At 44.6% G+C, this 20794-nt stretch overlaps 1 protein-coding gene across 3 annotated transcripts in view; it reads right to left on the bottom strand.

Annotated features, from left to right (window-relative positions):
* Positions 1 to 3651: 3651 nt before the first annotated feature.
* trpm4a (transient receptor potential cation channel, subfamily M, member 4a) overlaps positions 3652 to 20794 on the bottom strand; it is a 29505-nt gene continuing 12362 nt past the window's right edge. Inside the window, exons 7-28 of one of the 3 annotated variants that reach the window (XM_086184781.1) lie at positions 20452 to 20516; positions 18875 to 19114; positions 18480 to 18582; positions 17501 to 17619; positions 16717 to 17019; positions 15857 to 15958; positions 15415 to 15543; positions 14305 to 14434; positions 13196 to 13341; positions 13000 to 13112; positions 12579 to 12686; positions 12429 to 12475; positions 10956 to 11182; positions 9780 to 9895; positions 9549 to 9681; positions 7527 to 7701; positions 6401 to 6566; positions 6134 to 6315; positions 4997 to 5129; positions 4423 to 4495; positions 4084 to 4177; positions 3652 to 3987 (exon numbers count right to left, since the gene is read on the bottom strand). In XM_086184781.1, the coding sequence (XP_086040907.1) occupies positions 3977 to 3987; positions 4084 to 4177; positions 4423 to 4495; positions 4997 to 5129; positions 6134 to 6315; positions 6401 to 6566; positions 7527 to 7701; positions 9549 to 9681; positions 9780 to 9895; positions 10956 to 11182; positions 12429 to 12475; positions 12579 to 12686; positions 13000 to 13112; positions 13196 to 13341; positions 14305 to 14434; positions 15415 to 15543; positions 15857 to 15958; positions 16717 to 17019; positions 17501 to 17619; positions 18480 to 18582; positions 18875 to 19114; positions 20452 to 20516 (2915 nt within the window). In that variant the 3' untranslated portion in view covers positions 3652 to 3976. Of the gene's footprint in view, positions 4178 to 4422; positions 4496 to 4996; positions 5130 to 6133; positions 6316 to 6400; positions 6567 to 7526; positions 7702 to 9548; positions 9682 to 9779; positions 9896 to 10955; positions 11183 to 12428; positions 12476 to 12578; positions 12687 to 12999; positions 13113 to 13195; positions 13342 to 14304; positions 14435 to 15414; positions 15544 to 15856; positions 15959 to 16716; positions 17020 to 17500; positions 17620 to 18479; positions 18583 to 18874; positions 19115 to 20451; positions 20517 to 20794 lie in introns of all 3 variants that reach the window. The other 2 variants (XM_086184780.1, XM_086184779.1) reach the window with 2 other exon arrangements.

Genomic DNA, 20794 nt, shown 5'->3' with positions numbered 1-20794 from the left:
TTGCTCTGCAGCATTAAATGTATCAGTAAATACCACGCGTCTTAAATAAATGTGTCATGCATTTCAGAAGTCTTTTTTTTAGCGCTTCAAAATTGAAGACTGCTAACAGGTGGCTAAACGAGACAACAGAGGTTGTTGCAGAACATAATGCTGAAAATGCTAAGTTGTGCTAAGCTAGTAGTTGTGACGTTAAGGTCATGTGTCTGCGGAGTAGTTCGCTCACAACATGATGTTAGCCTTGTGCTTCTTTTATTAACTTCAGTTTCGTACTTCTAATGGTTGCATCTACATTTCAGATGTCATAAAAGTGACGTTCTCTGGAGATCAGGGTTGAGGGTCGCCATTCAGGTATGACGGCGAGTGTTTTTTCCAGGTGGAAACTCACACAGAAGGATGGATTGTTTGTTAAATGCTCGTATAGGGACAGGCGTCAAATAATAATCTCAGACGTTCTCCTGCCAGCCATCCATCATCAACCACTCATCCTGTTTAGGGTTCCAGGTGGCTGGAGCCTCTCAGCTGTCTCTGAGGGAGAGGCGGGTCACCCTGGGCAGGTCACCTGTCCATCTGTTGAGGACGTCTGAGGACGTTATAAAAGTGGAGGAATCCCAAAGCAGACATTTCAAGCAGCGTTTGATTGTGAGGTGCTGGCATCAGCTAGGATCTGACGCCATGCTCATGTGGGCTCATCCTGTTGCTGCTTGATCAGCTCCGTCTCATCTCCAGGCTCCAGACGAAGACAAAGGAAAGCAACAGTCTACAACCCAAACGGCCCCTGCTGATCCTTGTGGTCCAGTGGCTGTTTGTACTGCAGTTCTAGATGGTTTCTCAAGGTGTTCCAGGGGTTTATGATCAGGAGAGATAAAAGTGACCTTTCACCTTTGACCACCAAAATCCTTTCAGCTCGTCCTGGAGTTTCAGTGGACATTTGTGCCAAATTTTGAAAAGAAAATTCCCTCCAGTTGTTTCTGACACATTGTTAACTATTAAGAATGAAGCAAGATAAACCCTTAGAGCCCCTCCATCACTCCAGCGGTGCAAGAAGCTCGTAAGGTGAAACAAGTTTGTTTTCCTGGTTGTATTTACATTTCAAAGTTGTATTGTGTGGCCTTTAAAAGTGTAAAAATAAAATCCAACTCCACAACTGATGAGCTAACTTTGATATGTAGTCTCAGGTACTTTGGTGCAGCTTTTCAATGGACTGCAGGAAGACCGTTCACATGACGCAGACTAACTGGATGCTGCTGAGAGCAGGACGTCTGTGGGACAGCAAGGCTTGACCCTTGACCTGGACTTGCCCCTCCAAGACTGGAACTTAGTCCCTGAAGAACAGAACTGAAGAATCCTTTAGTGCACTAAAGCAGGTGATTCCGGACGGAGAAAGGAGAGGTTCTCACGTAAAACGGAACCACTTCTGCACCGTGGTGGTGTAAAAATCATCTTTATTAAGACTTTGTTTGAATAAAACCGAAGCAGAGGTATAGACAGTGTACTGGTGTACAGAAACACACGTGAAAATCCCCACAGTGAAAATGGTTTTTACGCGAGTGAGCTTAGTATTACAACTTCTACCTGAGACGCTTTGATCTTAGTTTAGACAAGTTTGATGAAGCCTGATCAGCGACCAAGTTATTTTCTTCACTTTTCTTTTGAGTCAGGTTGATGAATGCAGCTTTGGGTTCCCCGTCTCGCACCTTTGGTTTGGCCGTCACTGACTCTTCCTCTACGTTCTCGCCTCGGCCTGCTGACGTGGGAGTTCATGGAGAACCAACACAAAGAGTTAAAATAGAGGCCAAGAATCTCAGTAGGGACCTACAGACTTGCTGATAATTCTCTTCTGGTGCATGTGACTCTTTCACTTTGTAGGAATTTGATTTATTGTCAGAGGAGAACACGCCGGACAGGAGGACCGAGACCCTCCTCTCCCGTGTGCTGGATTAGGGAGCCGAGACCCTCAGAGACCAGCTGACTGCTAGTTAGGTTAGCACAATGAATGCTAGTGAGGGGCCACTTTGCCCCAAATGCTCTTTGTCCATATTAGCATCACTACGGCTGTGTAATCTGCTGAGGGTCCAAAATTTGGAATTCTCCGACAGACTTTGTTTATAAAGCTGATTTTTTTGTGTCCAGCTCACACTTGATGTGGTTTGCCAGTATAAACTACACGTTTCTGAATGGTGCTTGTTTTCCTGTTGCCCTCTGATCATTCTTGTCTTCAATCATCTTTAGTCGCACCTCATGGAAGTTTCCTCTTGTTCAGTTTTTATGCACTTTCCTTAAACCAGTCATTGCATGTTCAACTGACCCTGAACGACTTCAGGTAGCCATGTAGCAGATTGGTGTTTGAGGGTATGAACTAAAACGGTAAAAGTTTTGTCTTTCAATATGATTACCAGTCATTATGCTAAGCTAACTAGCATTCAGCAGGTCTTAGCTCCCTCATGCGCTCACACAGGGAAGAATAGTTTAAAAGAAAGATACACCTCTTTGATATAAAACTACTGATGAAGTGAAATGATGCTGCAGAGCTTCTGCTCACACTCCAGCAACATTGTTGCCTCGTTTGTTACACTAAGCCTCATTTTCACTCCAACCAACAGTGACAAAAGTTTCTATTGGCTGCATGGTGGCTGTGGCTCAGGCTCAGGCACACTCATACGGCAGCGTATGAGTGTGCGTGGATGGTTTCTAAAGTCTGTGCTCTGTAGACCAGTAAAGCCCAGTATAAATACTGTCCATTCACCACTGTGGCTGATGTAAATCTGAATATGTATATGTCCTCAAAGTCATGACTAAATTCTTCTGCAGTTTTCTGCTTTTCTGTGAAAGCTCACTGGTCCGCTCCCTCGAGGGTGAGCAGCAACGGCTCATCTTACAGGGTTTGGGTTCGAATGGACAGTTTCACCAAATTAACCACACGGAAGAAATTCATCAGACTTCCTGGCAGGTATCATTCAGGATAAACCTTTCACAGATGATCTAGAGGAAAACGATTGTTTTCCTTTGGAGCAGGACAGTGGCCTCGAGTGCAGAGAAAACTGAAGGGATGACCTTGAATGATACTTAGATTTGAAGAGATACCAGAAGTCGAATCGAATGCGTTTGCTAATGTCAAGATAATGTCTAATGTCACACACTCTCTCTAACTCCGTTCGAACAACGGACTGCTCAGGTTTAACGTACATACACAGTCAAATGTATATGTGCTTTGTTTAATTCTGATGTGTGCCATTATTATAACCAACCAGGAATAATTGTGACTATTTGTGAGAGCTGTATCAGGCAAGTGAGTGTACTAATTTGGCCTTGGGCTCCATCCCTTGGTGACAATAAAGCTGTTCTGATTCTGAACAAAGACAAAGTGGAGCAAAGTGCAGCCACTGCTAATAGAATCAAAGGACTTCAAGTTCTGCTTGAAAAATCCTGCTGGAGAGTTGAACATTTCAAAGTTTGGAAAATGGCAGCGGCCGAATTAAAAAAAAAAAAATCTCTGTAGCAGAACAGATTACACAAATGTAGAAAAGTGTCATATTTCTCTTCTTTTAAAAAAAACAAAACACCAGAAGAAACACAAGAAACAAATAAAAAAAAATGAAATTCTGTTAAAGCAAACAGCTCTTAGACACAACAGCCCTGAGTAAACTTTGTAAAAGTGTGTGTGTGTGTGTGTGTGTGTGTGTGTGTGTGTGTGTGTGTGTGTGTGTGTGTGTGTGTGTACAGTGCTGGGGTTGGGGGGTCAGCTTGGAGACAGTGGAGTCAGATCTGTGACAGGAAAAATGCATGTGATTAAATTCTTCACTGGAACAGAAAACCACAGATGTACTGGCTGCTGGTCCAGATGCTGCCCATCTGAACATCTGGAAGCTAAAAGCATCAAATCATGACATGAGGCTTCTTGCTACTTCTTGGATACAACATGTCCTTGCTCTGCTTTACTGTTGTGGAGGGCCAGCGATAATTCCCCTCTATTTGAGGTTCAACTGTATCCTGTTAGTGAACATAAAAGTGATATCTTCGTCTCATTTGGCTGAAAATCTCGCTGTGACTTAACAACTTCATGATCATTTGTTTCAATAACGTTACCTCTTAAGACTGGAGGGGGCCGGTCGGCCTTGATCACGTTGCTCTGGGACAGTGCGTCCATCATCCAGATGAGGGCGCTGCAGCAGTACTCCATCTAGGAGGGACACACTAGGATGAGGTGGAGTTTCCATTGCAATAAATCAGTAAATCCACCCAGAGTTTGTAAGGAGGGTGTCTGTAGTACGGAGGCCGACGGTCTATCGCAGACTGACAGAGTTTACTGACAAGAGGTTTCTTAAGAGCAAAGATGAAAGAACTTGAAAGAGCCCAGACTGCAGTATCAGCTGATGGTGAGGTCAGACCTTCAGGCTGAATGGGTCTGATGTGAGGGTTCCTCACCTCTGCCTCCAGCAGCCGCAACCTCCGGTCATGATCACGGATCTCTGCCATCTGCTTCAGAACACTGTCCACCCTGCCCACACACACACACACACACACACACACACACACACACACACACACACACATCTGAACTGGCTGATCTCAAATGTCAGTCTGACAACAAGTTGATGACCAACAGAACCCTACTGACGCGGTCCAACGTGTGACCTCAAAGAACGAGCGATCACATGTTGGACAGCTGTTCGTCACATTTAGCAGAAACACACATTACAGGCAGACAGACTGATACACATGCCTGTAACATTCAAGAGCAAATGAACACTTCCTGAAAATCTAACCTTTGCTGACCTCTAGTGGTTTAACAGCACACACCAGGGACATGCCTGGATGCCATGAAACCCACAGTCCCTTAAAAGATGAGAGGGTGGGGCATGTAGTTGTAATGACATCACATTACGATGGGATTGCTTTTATATTTTGTGATGTCACATAACGTCCTGCCCCTAAACCACAGGAATTCACTAGAACGCATAAATCCTGACAAATCCTACAGTATAAAGTCGGGTCTTACTTAACAGAAGTGCGCTTCAGCCGTGCGCTGTCGCTCTCCCTCTGAATTTTGTTCTGAGCTGACAGCAGGTTCTCCTTCTGGATCGCCTCCCATGTGTTGAGGCGGCTGGCCTTTCTGCCCCGCAGCTCCAGGACTGAGGACGGAGAAGATCGGTAAAGGTGACTGGAAGCAGGTGCGCATAGACACACGTGCATGTGGCCTGCCTGCTGCCACGATGCCACTGGACCTCATTCATTTTAAACCATCCATCTACAGACAGGAAGCAAAGCTTGAGGAACATCTGAAGAGAGGCACGGTCAGAAATCAAGTTCCAAGTTCCATGTTGGAAATTTCAACAAGGACAAATTTTAAGTAAATAAATGGTGAAGCGTTTAAGTGTCTTATGATCAGTGCTTGCTCACAAGTGGCTAAACGAGACGACAGAGGTTGTTTCAGATGTTGATCTGTCACACAGAGAACAGAAGGTGTGTGATACGGCGAAGTGGTGCGTCTGCGGGGTAGTTTGTTCACGTCATGTTAGCTCTGTTCATTTGTAGAACAAACCTCAGTCTCATAAACCTTTAGGTGCCACACAGCTGATTTTCATGACATCTAATGTCACATCCAGCTAGCTTTCGGTGGAGGGAACCATGGCGATGAGAACTTCTGGGTTGGCCTTTCAAGGGTACCTCATCCCTGCAGCTCTGTACCTCTAAAATGGACTCATGGTAAATGGACTCAATTTTATAGAGCGCTTTTCTACCTTAGCAGCACTCAAAGAGCTTTACAGTGTCATCTCATTCACCATTCACACACACACTCACACAATGATGGTGGAGGCTACCATGCAAGGTGCCAACCTACTCACCAGGAGCAATTAGGGGTTCAGTATCTTGCTCAAGGACACTTGGACATGGTCACTGGGGTCGAGGATCGAACCAGCGACCCTTTGGTTGCTAGACAGCCACTCTACCCCTGAGCCATGCCACCCAGTAACCTGTACTAACTGCCATCGCTCAGGCTTGTAAAAACTGTACTGTTACATCCTGTCTGTAAGACTAAACTGAGGGCTAAGTTAAGTCCTCTTTATGTAAGAACTAATTGGAGCTTAAGAACGTATCGTGGTTGAGGCCCAGTGTCTCTGCAAATAACTCTCACCAAAGTGTTTGCCCTTGACGGAGGGGATGCGGCGGATGTATCTCTTGATGAAGAGATGAAGATGAGAGATGATGATGAAGGGAGGGGCCAGGCAAGGCCTGGAGTGGTACTCCACTATCAGGTTGTAGCGCTGAAACTTCCAGTAGGTGTCACTGCGCTCCTGGACCTTAGAGAAGGTGTAGCTGCGGACACAAAGAAGAAGATCATGCCCATCTGAAATGTGCTGGGGGGGGGGGGGGCAGCTATGGGTGGATAGTCTGAGTGTACCTGAACATGGCAATGAGCAGGTTGACCAGCAGGATGTTGGTCACCAGCAGATAGATGACCAGCAGGATAACAACCAGCCAGTTGGCGTAGGTGCTGAGGCAGGGCTCCTCTCCCGCCTCTATCAGTGTGGAGTTGTTCGTGCAGTTGACTTCCCCCAACTTATCAGCTGTACCAGGATCAGTGGAGAGGTCAGCATCGACATGTTCAACATGCACCTCACCAGGGTTTTTCTTTTCGAACAATCTGATGTTGAGCTTTTGTCAATTCTGTGCTCATGTGATTAAGCATCCTTTCATCTCTGCTCTAGTTTGTGCCTCATTTCAACTCCTCCAGAAGAACTGCAGTTCGCTGAATATCTCGGCGTAAGCACGGCTCTGCAAGCACTTTACAAACGCCATGGAGGGTGCGTGCAATTATCAACATCACAACAGAGAAGAATGGAATAAAAACTTGTGGATGAGTGCATGATTTTGTGTGTGTTTGTAAATGGGCTACAGGATGTGACTGCAGGATACGTGAGTTTAGGCGAGTTTACACGTATGTATGATTTATCATTGTTTCATTGTTTTCTATATTAGTGTTTGATTTTCACGCAATCAGTGATGGGGCTTGTGGTGGGTGGACAAGGTTCCTTCAGGGAGGTCTGAGAAACAGACAAACAGTGACAGAGGACTTGTATCTGGACATGAATGCGCTGCCTTCACAGCCTGTGTCTGAGCAGAGCAAGGAGTGCCAAGTAGCTCCGAATGGGTCAGAAACTGCCCCAATCTGACGATGCTGGGGGTCGAGCACAAAGCACCAATCAATGAGATGCTCATTTGGAACAATGTCAAAAAAATGACACTCAGGGGCCAATCAGATATCAGGCGTTGCCCTGGACACCCCTCAGCCTCCGCCCCTGCACTGACACGCTTCTAGGGACGAGTGTCTGCTGACGTCGTGATACATGCATCAGATGATTGATGTCAGCTTGCCATCTACTATGTCTGTCCCTGTAAATAAATACATAAATAATAGATCTTTTGTTGAGATTATATCTTTTATAGATTTTAACAAAATGCCACATCTCTCCAGGTCAAAAACCCTGATGGAGCCAAAGGTCCCGATGCTCTACAGAGTCACTCACCATCCATTTCATTGATAGGAATTTGTCCAAAAATGTGCAGGTATGGTCTGTAGAACACACGGCGAAATATCCAGTTAGGACGGGGGTCATAAGCGTAGAGGAGCGTCTGATTGGCTACTCCATAGGCCATGAGCCACACGGCCAGAAAAAAGAGGAAGAAGAAAATGTCCTTCATCTGAGGGAGGCAAAGAGAGACCAGAGACGAGGCTGTGGTTTAAGGTCAAGACTGGGACATTAATAACAGTTATGAGTGGATTGGACGATTCAACCTTTGCCACCAACATGGCAGGATAGTTGTGCCTCACGTTCACGTTCATGCTCAGCTGGTACCACGAATATGAGAGTGAGCCTCATTACCAACAATCAGATCCCCTGAACGTGAATGCTTTACAGGTTAGTTACTGTCAGAAACCATTTATCGTGACTCTGATGTCATTTCCTGTTTGATGGAGGACATGTATAACAGCTGGGTGGCGACGGGGAACCTCAAGATACGATACGATACCATGTCATATCGTACAAGACAATATAATATGACACGATACAATACGATACTACAAGATATGATATATTACGATACGATATGATACAATATGATAAGATATGTTACGATATGATACAATACAAGATGATATGATACGATTCGATACAATATGATACCATTCGATAGGATACGATACGTAACGATATGATACAATACAAGATGACACGATACAATACAATATGATACTCGACAGGATACGATATGTTACGATATGATACAATACAAGTTGACACGATACAATTACAATTGCATGGGCTACGATTATAGATTTATCGTGATATTTTGCAATACTTTCCATAATTTGAGAAGAATTTTAACATAGAGTTGAAAATACAACTTGCTGTGTGTTAGCTGGGTAGTGGAGCAATGCGTATATCAGACTATGTTGGCAACTCAGTGGACGAATTGGAGTCACACTGTTTCATTCAAACCTTCCATTATTAGCAGGGGTGAAAGTGAGCAGGAACGGGCTGGAACGCAGTTCCGGTAAAAAAGAGAGGAGAAGGGAGCTGTCAAAATCCCATATCAACTAAAGAAAACGACGTCTGAAGGCGGTTTCACACTGAACGCGGCAGATGCGGCACGGGGCACAAGCACGTGCAGCGCTACCGAGTTGCTGGGCTTGGTTTGCGCTCATGTGACGTCACAGCACTTCCCCCGCGCAGCCTGCGCCTTGCGCGTTCAGTGTGAAACCGACTTGACACGGAGTCGTGCCCATGAGCGCATCTCTGCATGCGAGGCGTTTCTGGTTGGCTGACAGACGGACACGTGGTTCACGTTACCAGCATTGTTAGTTTTGATTGGTTAAAACCACACGTGTTTTGCTTTGATGGAACGAAAAAAAGAGAAAGAAAAAAAACAGAGGGCAAAATCAAAGAACTCGGCTGCTGGCCACCTGCTTTGGCAGGGCCTGTGTACAGTTCTGGCAAGACTTTTAAGCCACTTTCACCCTTGATTATTAGAACAATATTTGGAGAGTTGCACTGTTAATGATCTCACTAAATTTTGATTATTGAAAAATAATATACATTGGTGATATGTTATTATTATTATATGACACTATAATCATATACTGCAATATATGCAAAATTTACTGCAACACTTACAGAAGGCGCTAGAATATCAATACGGTGTGATATAGTTCTACATCAGTTTTATGGAAGCATCAATGCTCCAATGAGGACAAAGCACAGTGGGACAAACTAAGTGAAGATATGATGGTACTTTGGTATGTTCCATGCAGGGGAGAACGACAATAAAAACACATGAACTCCAAAAGAATGATCTGTCAAATTTCAGAGGGCCTCTACAATTTGACAGGAAACTTTTTTTTGCCACAAATTTCTCTTTTTCTGTGAATTTATCCTCAGTGATAAGTTTCCATAATGTTTTTCTATTTTCCTTGTGAGTTTTGGGGTGATTGACCTCCCTCTGCTCTTACATTGTGACTTGTGAGTGTTATTGTTGTGTTCCATTACCATTTTGCCAACTATGATAATCTTGGGGCCGAGCTGTTTGTGGACGGCGAAGATATGAATCAGACGCAGTGTGAAGACCATGTAATCTATGGCCATCAAAGCTCGACCGAACTCAAACGACCAGGGAAACATTCTGGAAAACAAAAGAGGGCCAACAGAAGGTCAGACACATGTTTACATATAACACTATTAACTTACACAATCAGACAAAGAAAAAGGCCTCCCGCTGACCTGCAGCAGAGGCCCAGGGTGAAGAGGGAGATGGCTGTGATGTCACATTTGTTCCACACGTCCTGGATGTAGTTTCGGATCCTCTGGATGACAAAGGTACTGCCCACGAAGAAGGTCTGTCATCCAGAGAGTGACGTTATCAGGAGTGAGAGAAGTGTGTATGTGACGTTATTTGCTAGCCAATAAGCACTCAGCAAGCTTCAGGAAGTACAGTCGAGGAACTGATTTATCCAATTCGGAGGCACATCAGACTAGAAAATACAGGACAGAAACTACTGAGGAGAAAAGAGTAGAACTACAGTGTTTATAGTATTAGGGATAAGTACGCAGTAGGAATAGCAGCGTACTGATGTTACATTGACGTGGACTCTCAATAACTCCTACAGTAGATTTGCTCAAAAGACATGAAACTAAACTTACATTTTGCTGATTACTTCCATTGCTCTTAATGTTAATCATCTCCTCATGCCTTCATGAAATAAACAAGAAATCTGTTTCTTAAAAATGATATTATGGTATTCGTGAGGATGATGATGATGATGATGATGATGATGAGTCAAATTTCACAAGTTTTAATACATCATTCAAAGAGGTCGTTGAGCTCGACGGTTAATGGCTCGACCGCGATGAACGATCACGTGGGTTAGCGCTCCTAAGATCAGACATAGCAGCATGTGTAGCATGTGAGTGTAGCGTGTGAAGTGTAGCATATGAGTGTAGCGTGTGACGTGTAGCATGTGAGTGTAGTGTGTGAAGTGTAGCATGTGAGTGTAGTGTGAGTGTAGCATGTGAGTGTAGCATGTGAGAGTAGCGTGTGAATGTAGCGTGTGAGTAGTGTGAGTGTAGCATATGAGTGTAGCGTGTGAGTGTAGCGTGTGAGTGTAGCGTGTGAGAGTAGCATGTGTGAGTGTAGCGTGTGAGTGTAGCGTGAGTGTAGTGTGTGAGAGTAGCATGTGAGTGTAGTGTGTGAGTGTAGCATGTGAGTTCCGTGTGAGTGTAGCGTGTGAGTAGCATGTGTGAGTTGCGTGTGAGTGTAACATGTGCAAGATTCCCTGGAATCTTTTATTCGGATCATCCGACCACCCACCATCTCCTCCCGCCCACCTATCAATCAAAGTCCTCAGTTCAATCCAAGTCAAGTCTATAAACTGCGTGCTTGCTGGTGATGTCACTAACCTGCCGGATCTCCTCACACACTAATGTGAAAACCCAAAAGTAAAGTACAAATTCCAGAGTGGCGGGGCCGTCGGGGGGCGGGGGCTTGAAATCCACCAAGAGGACGTAGGCAAACAGGCAGAGGAAGAGGAAGTACATCAGCACGTTGCCCAGGAACGAGGTGACAGGCGCGAACCAGAACTGCCTCCAGCGGGACACGATGAACGGCCGCTTGGAGGGCAAAGAGGCTGAAGGGAAGTGAGGGAACATGAGAACGATTCGAGGATGAGAACAACAATGACGACAGCATTGTGTCATGCAGCTCACAAATTTATGAGGTCCTCACAAGAACTCAACATCGTCAACAGCTGTCTGTCTGTTCCACTGAATCTGATCAACAGAGGTGCTGCCGGATTTGAATAGTCATTTTGTGGAAACTGAGCAGGTTTATACTGAGGGTGTAAATGTACACACAATTGATAAAGAAAGAAGAACCTGTGAATGTAACATCTGAGTGCGTCTGCCAAGAACAAAGTTAGCTTGAGGCTTTAAAAAGAAGAGTCCACCAACTGAAGGTGATGTCACACTTGCTTTGGTTCTAATAACCGAGCTCAAAAGATCCCCGTCAGGCTTTGCTTCCTGCCTGTAAGACCAAACTGAGGGCTAAAAAGGTCTTGAAGTTTGTGAACTAAATGGTCACAGTACAGCTGTCTTCGTTTTAGACGCTGCTGATTTATTTTTTCAGTCCAAAACAGTTTAACAACAGAAGCAATGCAGTGCTTGATTTGATGAGGCTATGCCCTTCGTCTTTGGTCCATTTCCTTCAAACATCAAGAACAAAACAACTAAGAATTTATACCACTTGCAAGTTTGACTGTACGATGTTGATATCATCACGATGACTACAGCGAATTTAGCTCATTAAGCTAGAAAAGTAAAGACACTGATGGCAAAATTCCCAAGCGATTTCCTACGTTTGCTTCTGTTAAGATCAGAGTCTCCCTAGAAAGGACGACTTTCATCTTCGTTGTTGTGCTTGCAAAGCACTGTGAAAATGAACCGAAGGTTTTAACTTCAATAAAGTTAAAACATTCCACTTTAAATGTTTAGCTGAATGCATTTAAAGCACAGCACTTTTTGATGATTCAAAACAACTGAACTTTTCTGGTGAAATTAACTTCTTCATAGTTCAGTTGTACTGAAAAGCTTTGGTCACTGAAACTAAAGGATTCGAGTACGAATGAGTGATGATCGAGTGTCTTTTACTCTGAAAGTTCATTTGTTCCGGACCAGTACAAAACTTCCTCATCTTTCAGTCAAATTTTCAGGGAGCCTGGATACTAATTTCTCAAAGTTAAAACTAGATCATTCTTACAGTGTCGCAGAGACTGAGGCTGGAGCCGGCGTCAGAGCCAATCAGCTCGCTGACCTGCAAGAAGTCAGGAAGGAAGTTTTCTGCAAGGTAGAGGGTCGGTAGTGCTGACGTAAACCCACCTCTCAGCCTCTCTTTCAGAGCCATGAACTCCTCCGTTTCCTCCTCACTTTAATCCCAGATGAAACAAACCAGAATGTTTTGTTAAAACGGACAAGGGAAACTGTCATACAAGGCTGAGCGTGATTCATGTACAAGTCACGCGTTCTTACTTTTGTACAATGTCAGCGAGAGAGAAGACAGTGGCATCGTTCCCATCCAGACTGTCAGTGTCTCTGCCGTGGTAGACCTCCAAGGACTTGACCTCCTCCTCCTGGTCCCTGTGACACACATCGCTCTCATTTTGAATCCCTTTCAAATCCTCTGACTGACTGAAGATATCGTTTCCAATATTTATTGAAATACAATTTTTTTTGCACGCAGGAAGAAATCTTGAGCAAAAAGGATTTCCTTCACATGAAGCCCAGTAAAGCTGTTTACCAATCACTGATTTGGGGCTCCATTAATTTACCACTAAAGTACTTCAACACAAGTGAGTTGCTAAGGCGATACGAATCAAACACAGATTCACTGATGGCAAGGAGCTCCAGTTACAAAAGTGAACCCATTTGATGAAGAGCTGTTCACACTGACCTGAAGCTGATCAGGTCTGTGTAGAGGAGGGGGGGCAGGAAGAAGGTGAGAACCAGCCTCCAGACGTCGGTGCTTCTCTCCATGTCACCCCACCAGATCTGAGACAGCAGAGACTAGAGCAGAGAGCAGCACTTATTCTCACCAGTCAGCCAGGAGGAGGAGGAAGAGGAGGAGCGGGGAAGGACAGCATCTCTACCTGGACACCGTCATGGCTGAAGAAGAGGCGAGCATCAGCCGCCGTGGCCATCTGTAGGCATGTAGCTCCGCCCCACACCGGAGACTTCCTGATCAGGAGAGTGAAGGAGCGGCTCTCGCTGCTCTGGTAGCACTCCCCGAAAACATCTGAGCACACACGGACATTATCGTTGCCCTTCTCCATCAAGGCCAAATTCTAGTCCTTCCTAATGGCTTGGTAACCAAAAACATGTTTCTGGAGCCATCACAATTAATCCGTATAGACGGCTCGCAAGGGGCTACTTTTTGATTTGAAAGTGTGTTTTCAGAGCTGTCAGGTGAATAAAAATTAGTCTCATTAATTACATATTTTGCATCTTACTAAAGATTAACCAGGTGTTTTGTCAACCCTAGTATTTTGCCGATCTTGAGACACTTCTTTGTGAATCTAAAATGCAGAAAGAGCCAGCCAGGTAGATTTAGCTTGAAGCCGATGGAGACCGACAGCTAATCCATGTCGTCCTTGTCCAGCCGCGTGCTCAGTAATCCACGGATAATTTGATCCGAGCTGGCTGACCGTTGACGTTGTTGGTTTTCAGCTTCAGTCGAAGTGCTTGGGGATTCCTGAGTGTGTGTTAACGGACACTTGTGCTGTTGTTTTTTGTTGCTGGCCACGTGGACCCTTCACTTGCGAGGCAGCTGGATGTGTAAACTCACACCAGAACTTCTTGTCAGGCTTCAAGTTAATCACTTTTCTCCATGGAAGCGATGTTTTTGCTCTTCTACCGACTCGCTTTGGCTTCTACATGAGTTTGTTGATCTGATTGGTTGAAATTAGATCCCGATGAACACTAATTGATGGGCCCTCCAATCTTCTTGGAATTGTCCTCCCAATGTCTGTGGAGGGATCCCAGATGGTTCCATGTAGCAAACCATCTGGTGGTCTGGTGCTGAATATACGTGGCTGGCTCTTCCTGCATTCTGGAGTCACAGAAAGAAAACGGGTCTTTTTGGGCTCAACACCTATTTGTGAGGGAAAAATTCACTTCAGTGTGGGGTGTGGTTGGTATTTTCTTTGACTTTGCTTGCAGCGGAATCACACAGTGAGGGGCAGTGGGGGGTCCAGCTCACCGTGTGCAAGATTCTCAAACTTTTGTGCCAGTTCTTTCATGGCCAGCTTGTTCTCAGTCTCACTCTCAAGCTTCGAGAGCTCCCTCAGCATCTTACAACCACCAAGGGCGCTCAGCACCGACTCCCCGGCCTGTCAAGGAACACAACACACACACACACACGCACACAGCAACCAGAGTGTGAAAACAAAAAAGTCAACCCTGAAATAAAGATTTCTGCAACGTTCACATGCAGGTCAGTTGAAGCTTCTCACAGCAACTTGATAAGGTTTTTAAATCCAGAAACTCAGGATCGCTCCTCATCCCCCCACACACACTGAGTATGAGCGTTAACTCATAACTTCGGTGGGTTCCATGATCAGATGTTTTATGTCTCCACTCCACGATGGTGGAGAAAGATCCTGCGACTTCAGACAAGATGATGTTTTTGGCAATAAATTAACAATATAATGTGGGCTGATTCAGACAACATTTTACACAAATATTGAATGAAATGCTGATTAAATGACATTTTAAACCAAAAACGTCAAAGCTCAGCTTTGCTGTAATGCCATGTTCATCCACGTTGTGCCAAAACTCTTTCACCCAAGTCCTTTTACAACGTGTTTCTGGTAACTGTATCACATACACATCCTTTCAAATAAAAGTGCAAGATAAAAAAAAAAAAAATCTGTGTGCCCTTCCACACACGCCACTTCAGCCCCCTTCAAAATGGCCACCTGACCCAGTTGGGAACCACTGCTGTCGGCCTCAATTAATCCGACAAACAGGAAGCAAGGCCAGGCGTGTACTTGTGACTCCTCACTTCTGATATTTATTTCCTGCAGCTGAGAATCTCCCAGCTTGTTCAAAACCACCAGCAGGCTTTCCTTCCAGTCTGGAAGACTGCATTTAAGGATAAAACATTTAACAGTTAAAGCTTTCATGATTTTGTCCAACGAGGCAGACTTTTCCTGTTCAGTACCTTCAAAGTCTTCACCACATGTCCTCTGGACTCTGGACAGACTTGTGGACCCCACCATCAACTGGTTGGTGAAGTAATTCTAAATTAAAGCCATATTTGATACATTTTGAGCAAAAGAGAGGGATTGCCCCGCAGCTGGATTCTCACCATCTCCCAGAAATAAACCGCCATCTCACTGCGGTTTTGTAGGATTGCCCAGATGAAGAGGGCAGCCCAGGGGGAGAGGCAGCGCTGGTTCCGGTACACACATTCCCCCTGCAACATCTTGTTGATTTGCTGAAAGAAAGTCAACAGGCGCTGGTGATGTCATCAGATCCCGACAGATCTACAGTATTATCATACTTTGTGAGTATACATGTGTGTATACATGTAATTAGTAGCTTTGCATCATTCACAGTTTCAAATTCCTGGTTGAAAGACTTCAGTTACACGACGGACTAAAAACTTTGCAGAGATAAAAAGTATTTGGTTTGTACTTGAAACTTTTGCAGAATTTAACATTAACATATATAGTAACATTATACATAAACACGATCATGAGAAAATAATTAAAAGCATATTAAGTCCCCATCAAGACCTTTTCACTGACCTTAAGGGCCTTCCGGGAGGTGGTTTTGTGGTCCAGACCCAGAGGGCCATAATAGAAAGGCTGACAGACATCGCCCATCAGGTCCCACAGCAGGCGGGATACCTGCGTCAGCGTCAACACATCAGTACTACCTCCACAACCATCGTGTGTCCATGTAACGATAATCAATAAACAGGAAAAAAACAAAACAAACAAAACAGTTTTTGAGTTCTGATGCCATCTAAAGTTTTTCATCAACAAACAACAACTGTGGGTGAAGAGCGGGGCATCAGCTGGTTGTCAGCAGGCAGTTGTGGATGTTGTGTGTGTATAACTGTATCATCAGCTTACATTTGCACACCAACAGATGGACTTGAAGATGAGATGTAAGTTGAAAAGGAGAAGACCCAGAATGGACCCTTGAGGAACACCAGGGCCTCTGATAAAGTGTCTCCAGTGCGAATATAGCTTACTTTCTGTTGCATAGAAATATAAATAAGTCTGACTGATGCCAGCAACTGTGAGGTTTGTGGAGGATCATTTGGGGACCTTCACCTTTACAACCTTGTGGTTGACTGTGCAAAAGATTTCATTTGGTCCAAAAACACACACCTACAACTCCTCCTTTGTCCATATTATAGATAGAAAACAGCAATTGGCTGTATCTGTCACATAATCGGGCTGAAACCTGCACTGCACAGGAAGCAAAGGGTTTCGATGGCCCGACTAAAATGTGTCAGAAGCTCTGAATCAAATTTTTTGTCCATCTTTGATTGAAACGATATGTAAGCTAATGCTAACGGGTGTGATTTTGTTTAAATCTGCTTGGTCTTCAGAGCTAGAATTAAACTTGTTTTTAAACCAGTGCACATGTTCCTCACCTCATACAAGCTGAGCTCCTTGGCTGAAGTGGGTTCAGACAGAGAGCTCTGGGGACTTTTCAGTGGTACCGTCACACCTCCATCCAGGGTGGGCTGGGATCCAGCCAGGCCCTGCCTCTCATTCAGGCGCCTCTGGAGCAGAATGTAGGCCACGGAGCTATCAGACAGCGAGCGATACAGGCTCTCCAAGCGCCTATACGTCAGGTAGTCCAGGATATTCAGACCGTTCTCACAGAACAGACGCACAAACTGGGGCTTGTCATTGATCAGAGCATCTGTCATGGAGTCTTCCAGGTCCTCGTACTGCAAAAACAATCATGTTATCAGCAGTATGAAGCATAGAACTGTACCGTCTGTTCCCCTGGGTTAGTGAGACAAAAATCATGTGGTAAAAGACCTTTACCGCATGTTTACTTTTACTAAAAGTGACTACAGTTCACTGAACTACAGTGATCAACTTGTGTGGTCATATAGGTGGTTGGAAAGAAATCCTACAAGTCTAGCGAACAGGGCAGGAAGACCTGCATATTACAGTTCTGTAGCTTTGCAGTCCCCCATGCACCACTGCAGCATCCCTGGGGCTCAGTGTACAATTTGGTGCCAAACAACCACTGGATGGTATCTTCCTAAACTCACAAACAGCACACGGCATCTAAGGACCCTCACACTTATTAAAACGGTGCTAAAAGAAATAACCTACAAATGGTAGCAGCAATAAAGGACTTTTTTTCATCCAGGTACCAGGAAGTGTTGTTACACCTCAGTCAAACATGAATATCCAGACCTTCCACTGTATGTCTCCATTGAAGAGCTCAGCCTTGGCGATGTCCACCCGGTTCCAGGCCACGGCCAGTTTCAACTCTTCAGTGTACTCACTAGCTTCACTGGATACCCGTTTACTAGCTTCACACACACACACACACACACACACACACACACACACACACACACACACACACACACAGAGGAACATGTGTTTCTACTATATGGTACTAGGTGTTTGTGTTAGAGAGCTATGGAGAAAATACACTCATAAAGGACATGAATATGGAAAACTAAGGTATCCCGTGATATATATTATATGTGTGTGTGTGTGTGTGTGTGTGTGTGTGTGTGTGACCATATATGAACCATTTTTCTCTTTCCATGCAGAGCAGTCACACAAGGGGAATGAAAGCCACAATGAGGCTGATGGGAATTACCTCCATGTTATGCAATGTGAGAGAAACAAAACCACATGTAGGGATACTGAGCCAAAATGCAAATTATTTTCTGCTCGCGACTGAGTGGGCCATGTGAAGCTCACGAGAATGCCGGGCTGTTCATGACAAGACTGGACACAACTTTCCAAAGCAAGCCAGCATCCTCGTTTTTAGGCGTGTTGGTGTAATTTTTACCTCCACCAAACAGTTCATGTTGCACTGCTGCTTACTTCTACAGCGCCACCTGGAGGCAACAGATGGTTCATCTCAAAACTTTGGTGAGAAACAATTTAAGAACTCGGTGATGGTGAACCGTGAAGACTGAGTTTTTATTTATCGCCGCGGTGAGGCGGCCATGTTTGATATTTCACCATTAAACCCAAAACACTAGTATCTGGTCCCCACATGGTCAAATCTTTGATGAGAGTCCTGAAGACATCTAGAAGATGAAAGTCACAGCGGTGCCTTGTGGTTGCACAGAGTTCTACTAATCATATTAATTAGTAGTAGTAGTAGTTTAGGCCTTTGTGATGCTCTTGACAAAGTTTACATGAAACTCACCTCTAACCAAGGCTTTGAGGAGAACTGTATCAAAATCATCGTGACCCTCCTGTTCCCCGTGGAAAATAGTGATAAGTTCTCTGTTCTGAAAAATACTCAGAGCCTGCACACACACACACACACACACACACACACACACACACACACAAGGGTAGAGAAAGGACAGGAAGTAAATCTACACCCCACAGAATCAAATTCAAGAACCAAGCATCATCTACAGATTAGCACAGTGGGCGGGGCTGTAATCCCGCCTCATGACAGCATTTCAAGTGCTCAGTATGTCCCTGTAATGTGTGTACACACACACGCACACACGCACACACGCACACACACACACACACACACACACACACACACACACACACACACAATAGCACCTGTGCTGTCTGACTCACATTGTCCACCAGTTTCTCCAGCTCAGCTTCAGCTGGGAAGTACTTCCGGACCTTGTCGGAGACCCTGTCACGGAGGTCTGTGTTGAGACTCTTCACTGCGTCCCCCTCAGCTGAAGGAGAGGTGGGGCTGAGGGGAACAGGGGGGAGAACCCCCAGCAGCTCACTGATAAGGTCTGCAGCTGGGCCAGTGCCAGCAAGAACCAGCCAGGGTGTAGATTTCCTCAGAGAGGCATCTAATCTCTGAGCGGGAGAACAGATACACAAAACAAAGGACAGATTATTTTCATTTCTTTTCTTACATCTCACCAGGGTGACTTCATCCTGGTGATGTCCATCACTTTTGTCTCAAAGTCTCAATTACACACTGAGTCATACAATCAAAGATGTAACTGGGTGTTTCTTTTTAAAAGTGAAAAATGAGCATGAACTAACATGAAGCGACCCATGATATCAGGATCTGAGGGCTGCAGCTCAAATAAACGCGAGGTTCCATGAGTGTTTTCTGAGTCACTGTAGAAATGAACACTTTATCGGGGCAAAATTAAACTAAAATGCGCAACATTTATCTTTATCATTGATTAAATCTTTGCCTTTCAATTGACTTGTCCTCAGCATTTCTTGATTTATGGTTTCAGAAAAAGGACAGCACAAGTAGATAGACAGGATGTGGGCTCTGCCCTGTCTCGCAGACGTCGCTGCTGTGTTCAAAGCCTCCCCTCACATATTCAGCGAGTGGGCAGCCGTACACATGGCTGGCTCTTCCTGCATTCTGGAGTCTCAAAAGAGTGATGGAGGATGAGGAAACGTGTCTTTGTGAGCTCCAGACAACTGGGAGTATGCTGGCGCTGTGAAGGACAAACGGAGCGACGGAGGAAAGAGGAAATCACCGGCTGAATATTCACTTGCATGTCCTGAATATACTGAATATTCTGCGGAGCCATAAAAATTCGACATGATCAAACTTTCAAATCTCACAATAAAATATTCACCGATGCAACTCGTACAGTCTCCAGAGACTCAGATAACAACCAAGTACAAGACCCAGTACTGAAGGACTTTAGAACCCTCTGGAAAAGTGAAAAAAAACCCTCTCGACTGGCTTCATGTTAGTGTCGTAGCTAACTGCAGGTTCTGATGCTTCATCAGTAAGTTCTTTGCTATTAGCAGCAGCACGTTAGCTTGCTGCTCCCCGTTTATATTTCTAACTGGTCCTGGTTCTGATCGAATCCCTGCTGGGTCACTGTTGGACTCACATGTTCTCTTGGGGGCCAGAATGTAATTGTTAGCATGTTACTTGTTTAGCTTCAAACATAACTGAAAGGACAGTGAGTAGAAGTATAAACACACATTGTACACACACACAGCGATACACCTGTATTATTATAAGTATATTGTACAAATATATATATATATATATATATATATATATATATATATATATATATATATATATATATATATATATATATATATATATAAAGATATGTCCTGGGTCAGCTCTATTACTTCTAGGCATAGGGACTCAAACTCTTTTGTCCAGTTCAAGTACTGGAGAATGCAGTAGTGGGTGTCTTCACCTCCAGCATGCTGGCGTCTCCTGATATGAGCATACACAGTACAGGGATTTCAATACTGCCACTACCTGTTGGAACAGGACAACCTGTTAGTCAGAGGAAAAAGAAATCTGGACAGAAATTTTAGATGAAACAAAGACAAAAATCAGAAATGCTCTAATTTTCCGTCATCTACAGTGTCTGTAACTGCCCAGCACCGTTGTTTCCATTGTTTGAACCTCCAGTTTAAGCTCCGCCCTGGAGCTGCACCCTCCTGCTCTGCTACTATCATCTCTGTTCAGCCAACAAGCCCTTCACACTCTGGTTTATCCTCTCCTGTGTGAGAGGGGACGTTTGGAGCTCTGTG

This window comes from Aulostomus chinensis, chromosome 18 (assembly GCF_037954235.1).
Source record: "Aulostomus chinensis isolate RoL2024-O1b breed Wild chromosome 18, RoL_Achi_v1.0, whole genome shotgun sequence".
NCBI classification, from domain to species: Eukaryota; Metazoa; Chordata; class Actinopteri; order Syngnathiformes; family Aulostomidae; genus Aulostomus; species Aulostomus chinensis.
The sequence above is the reverse complement of the archived record's forward strand: the minus strand, read 5'-3'. Positions and strand labels throughout refer to the sequence as shown.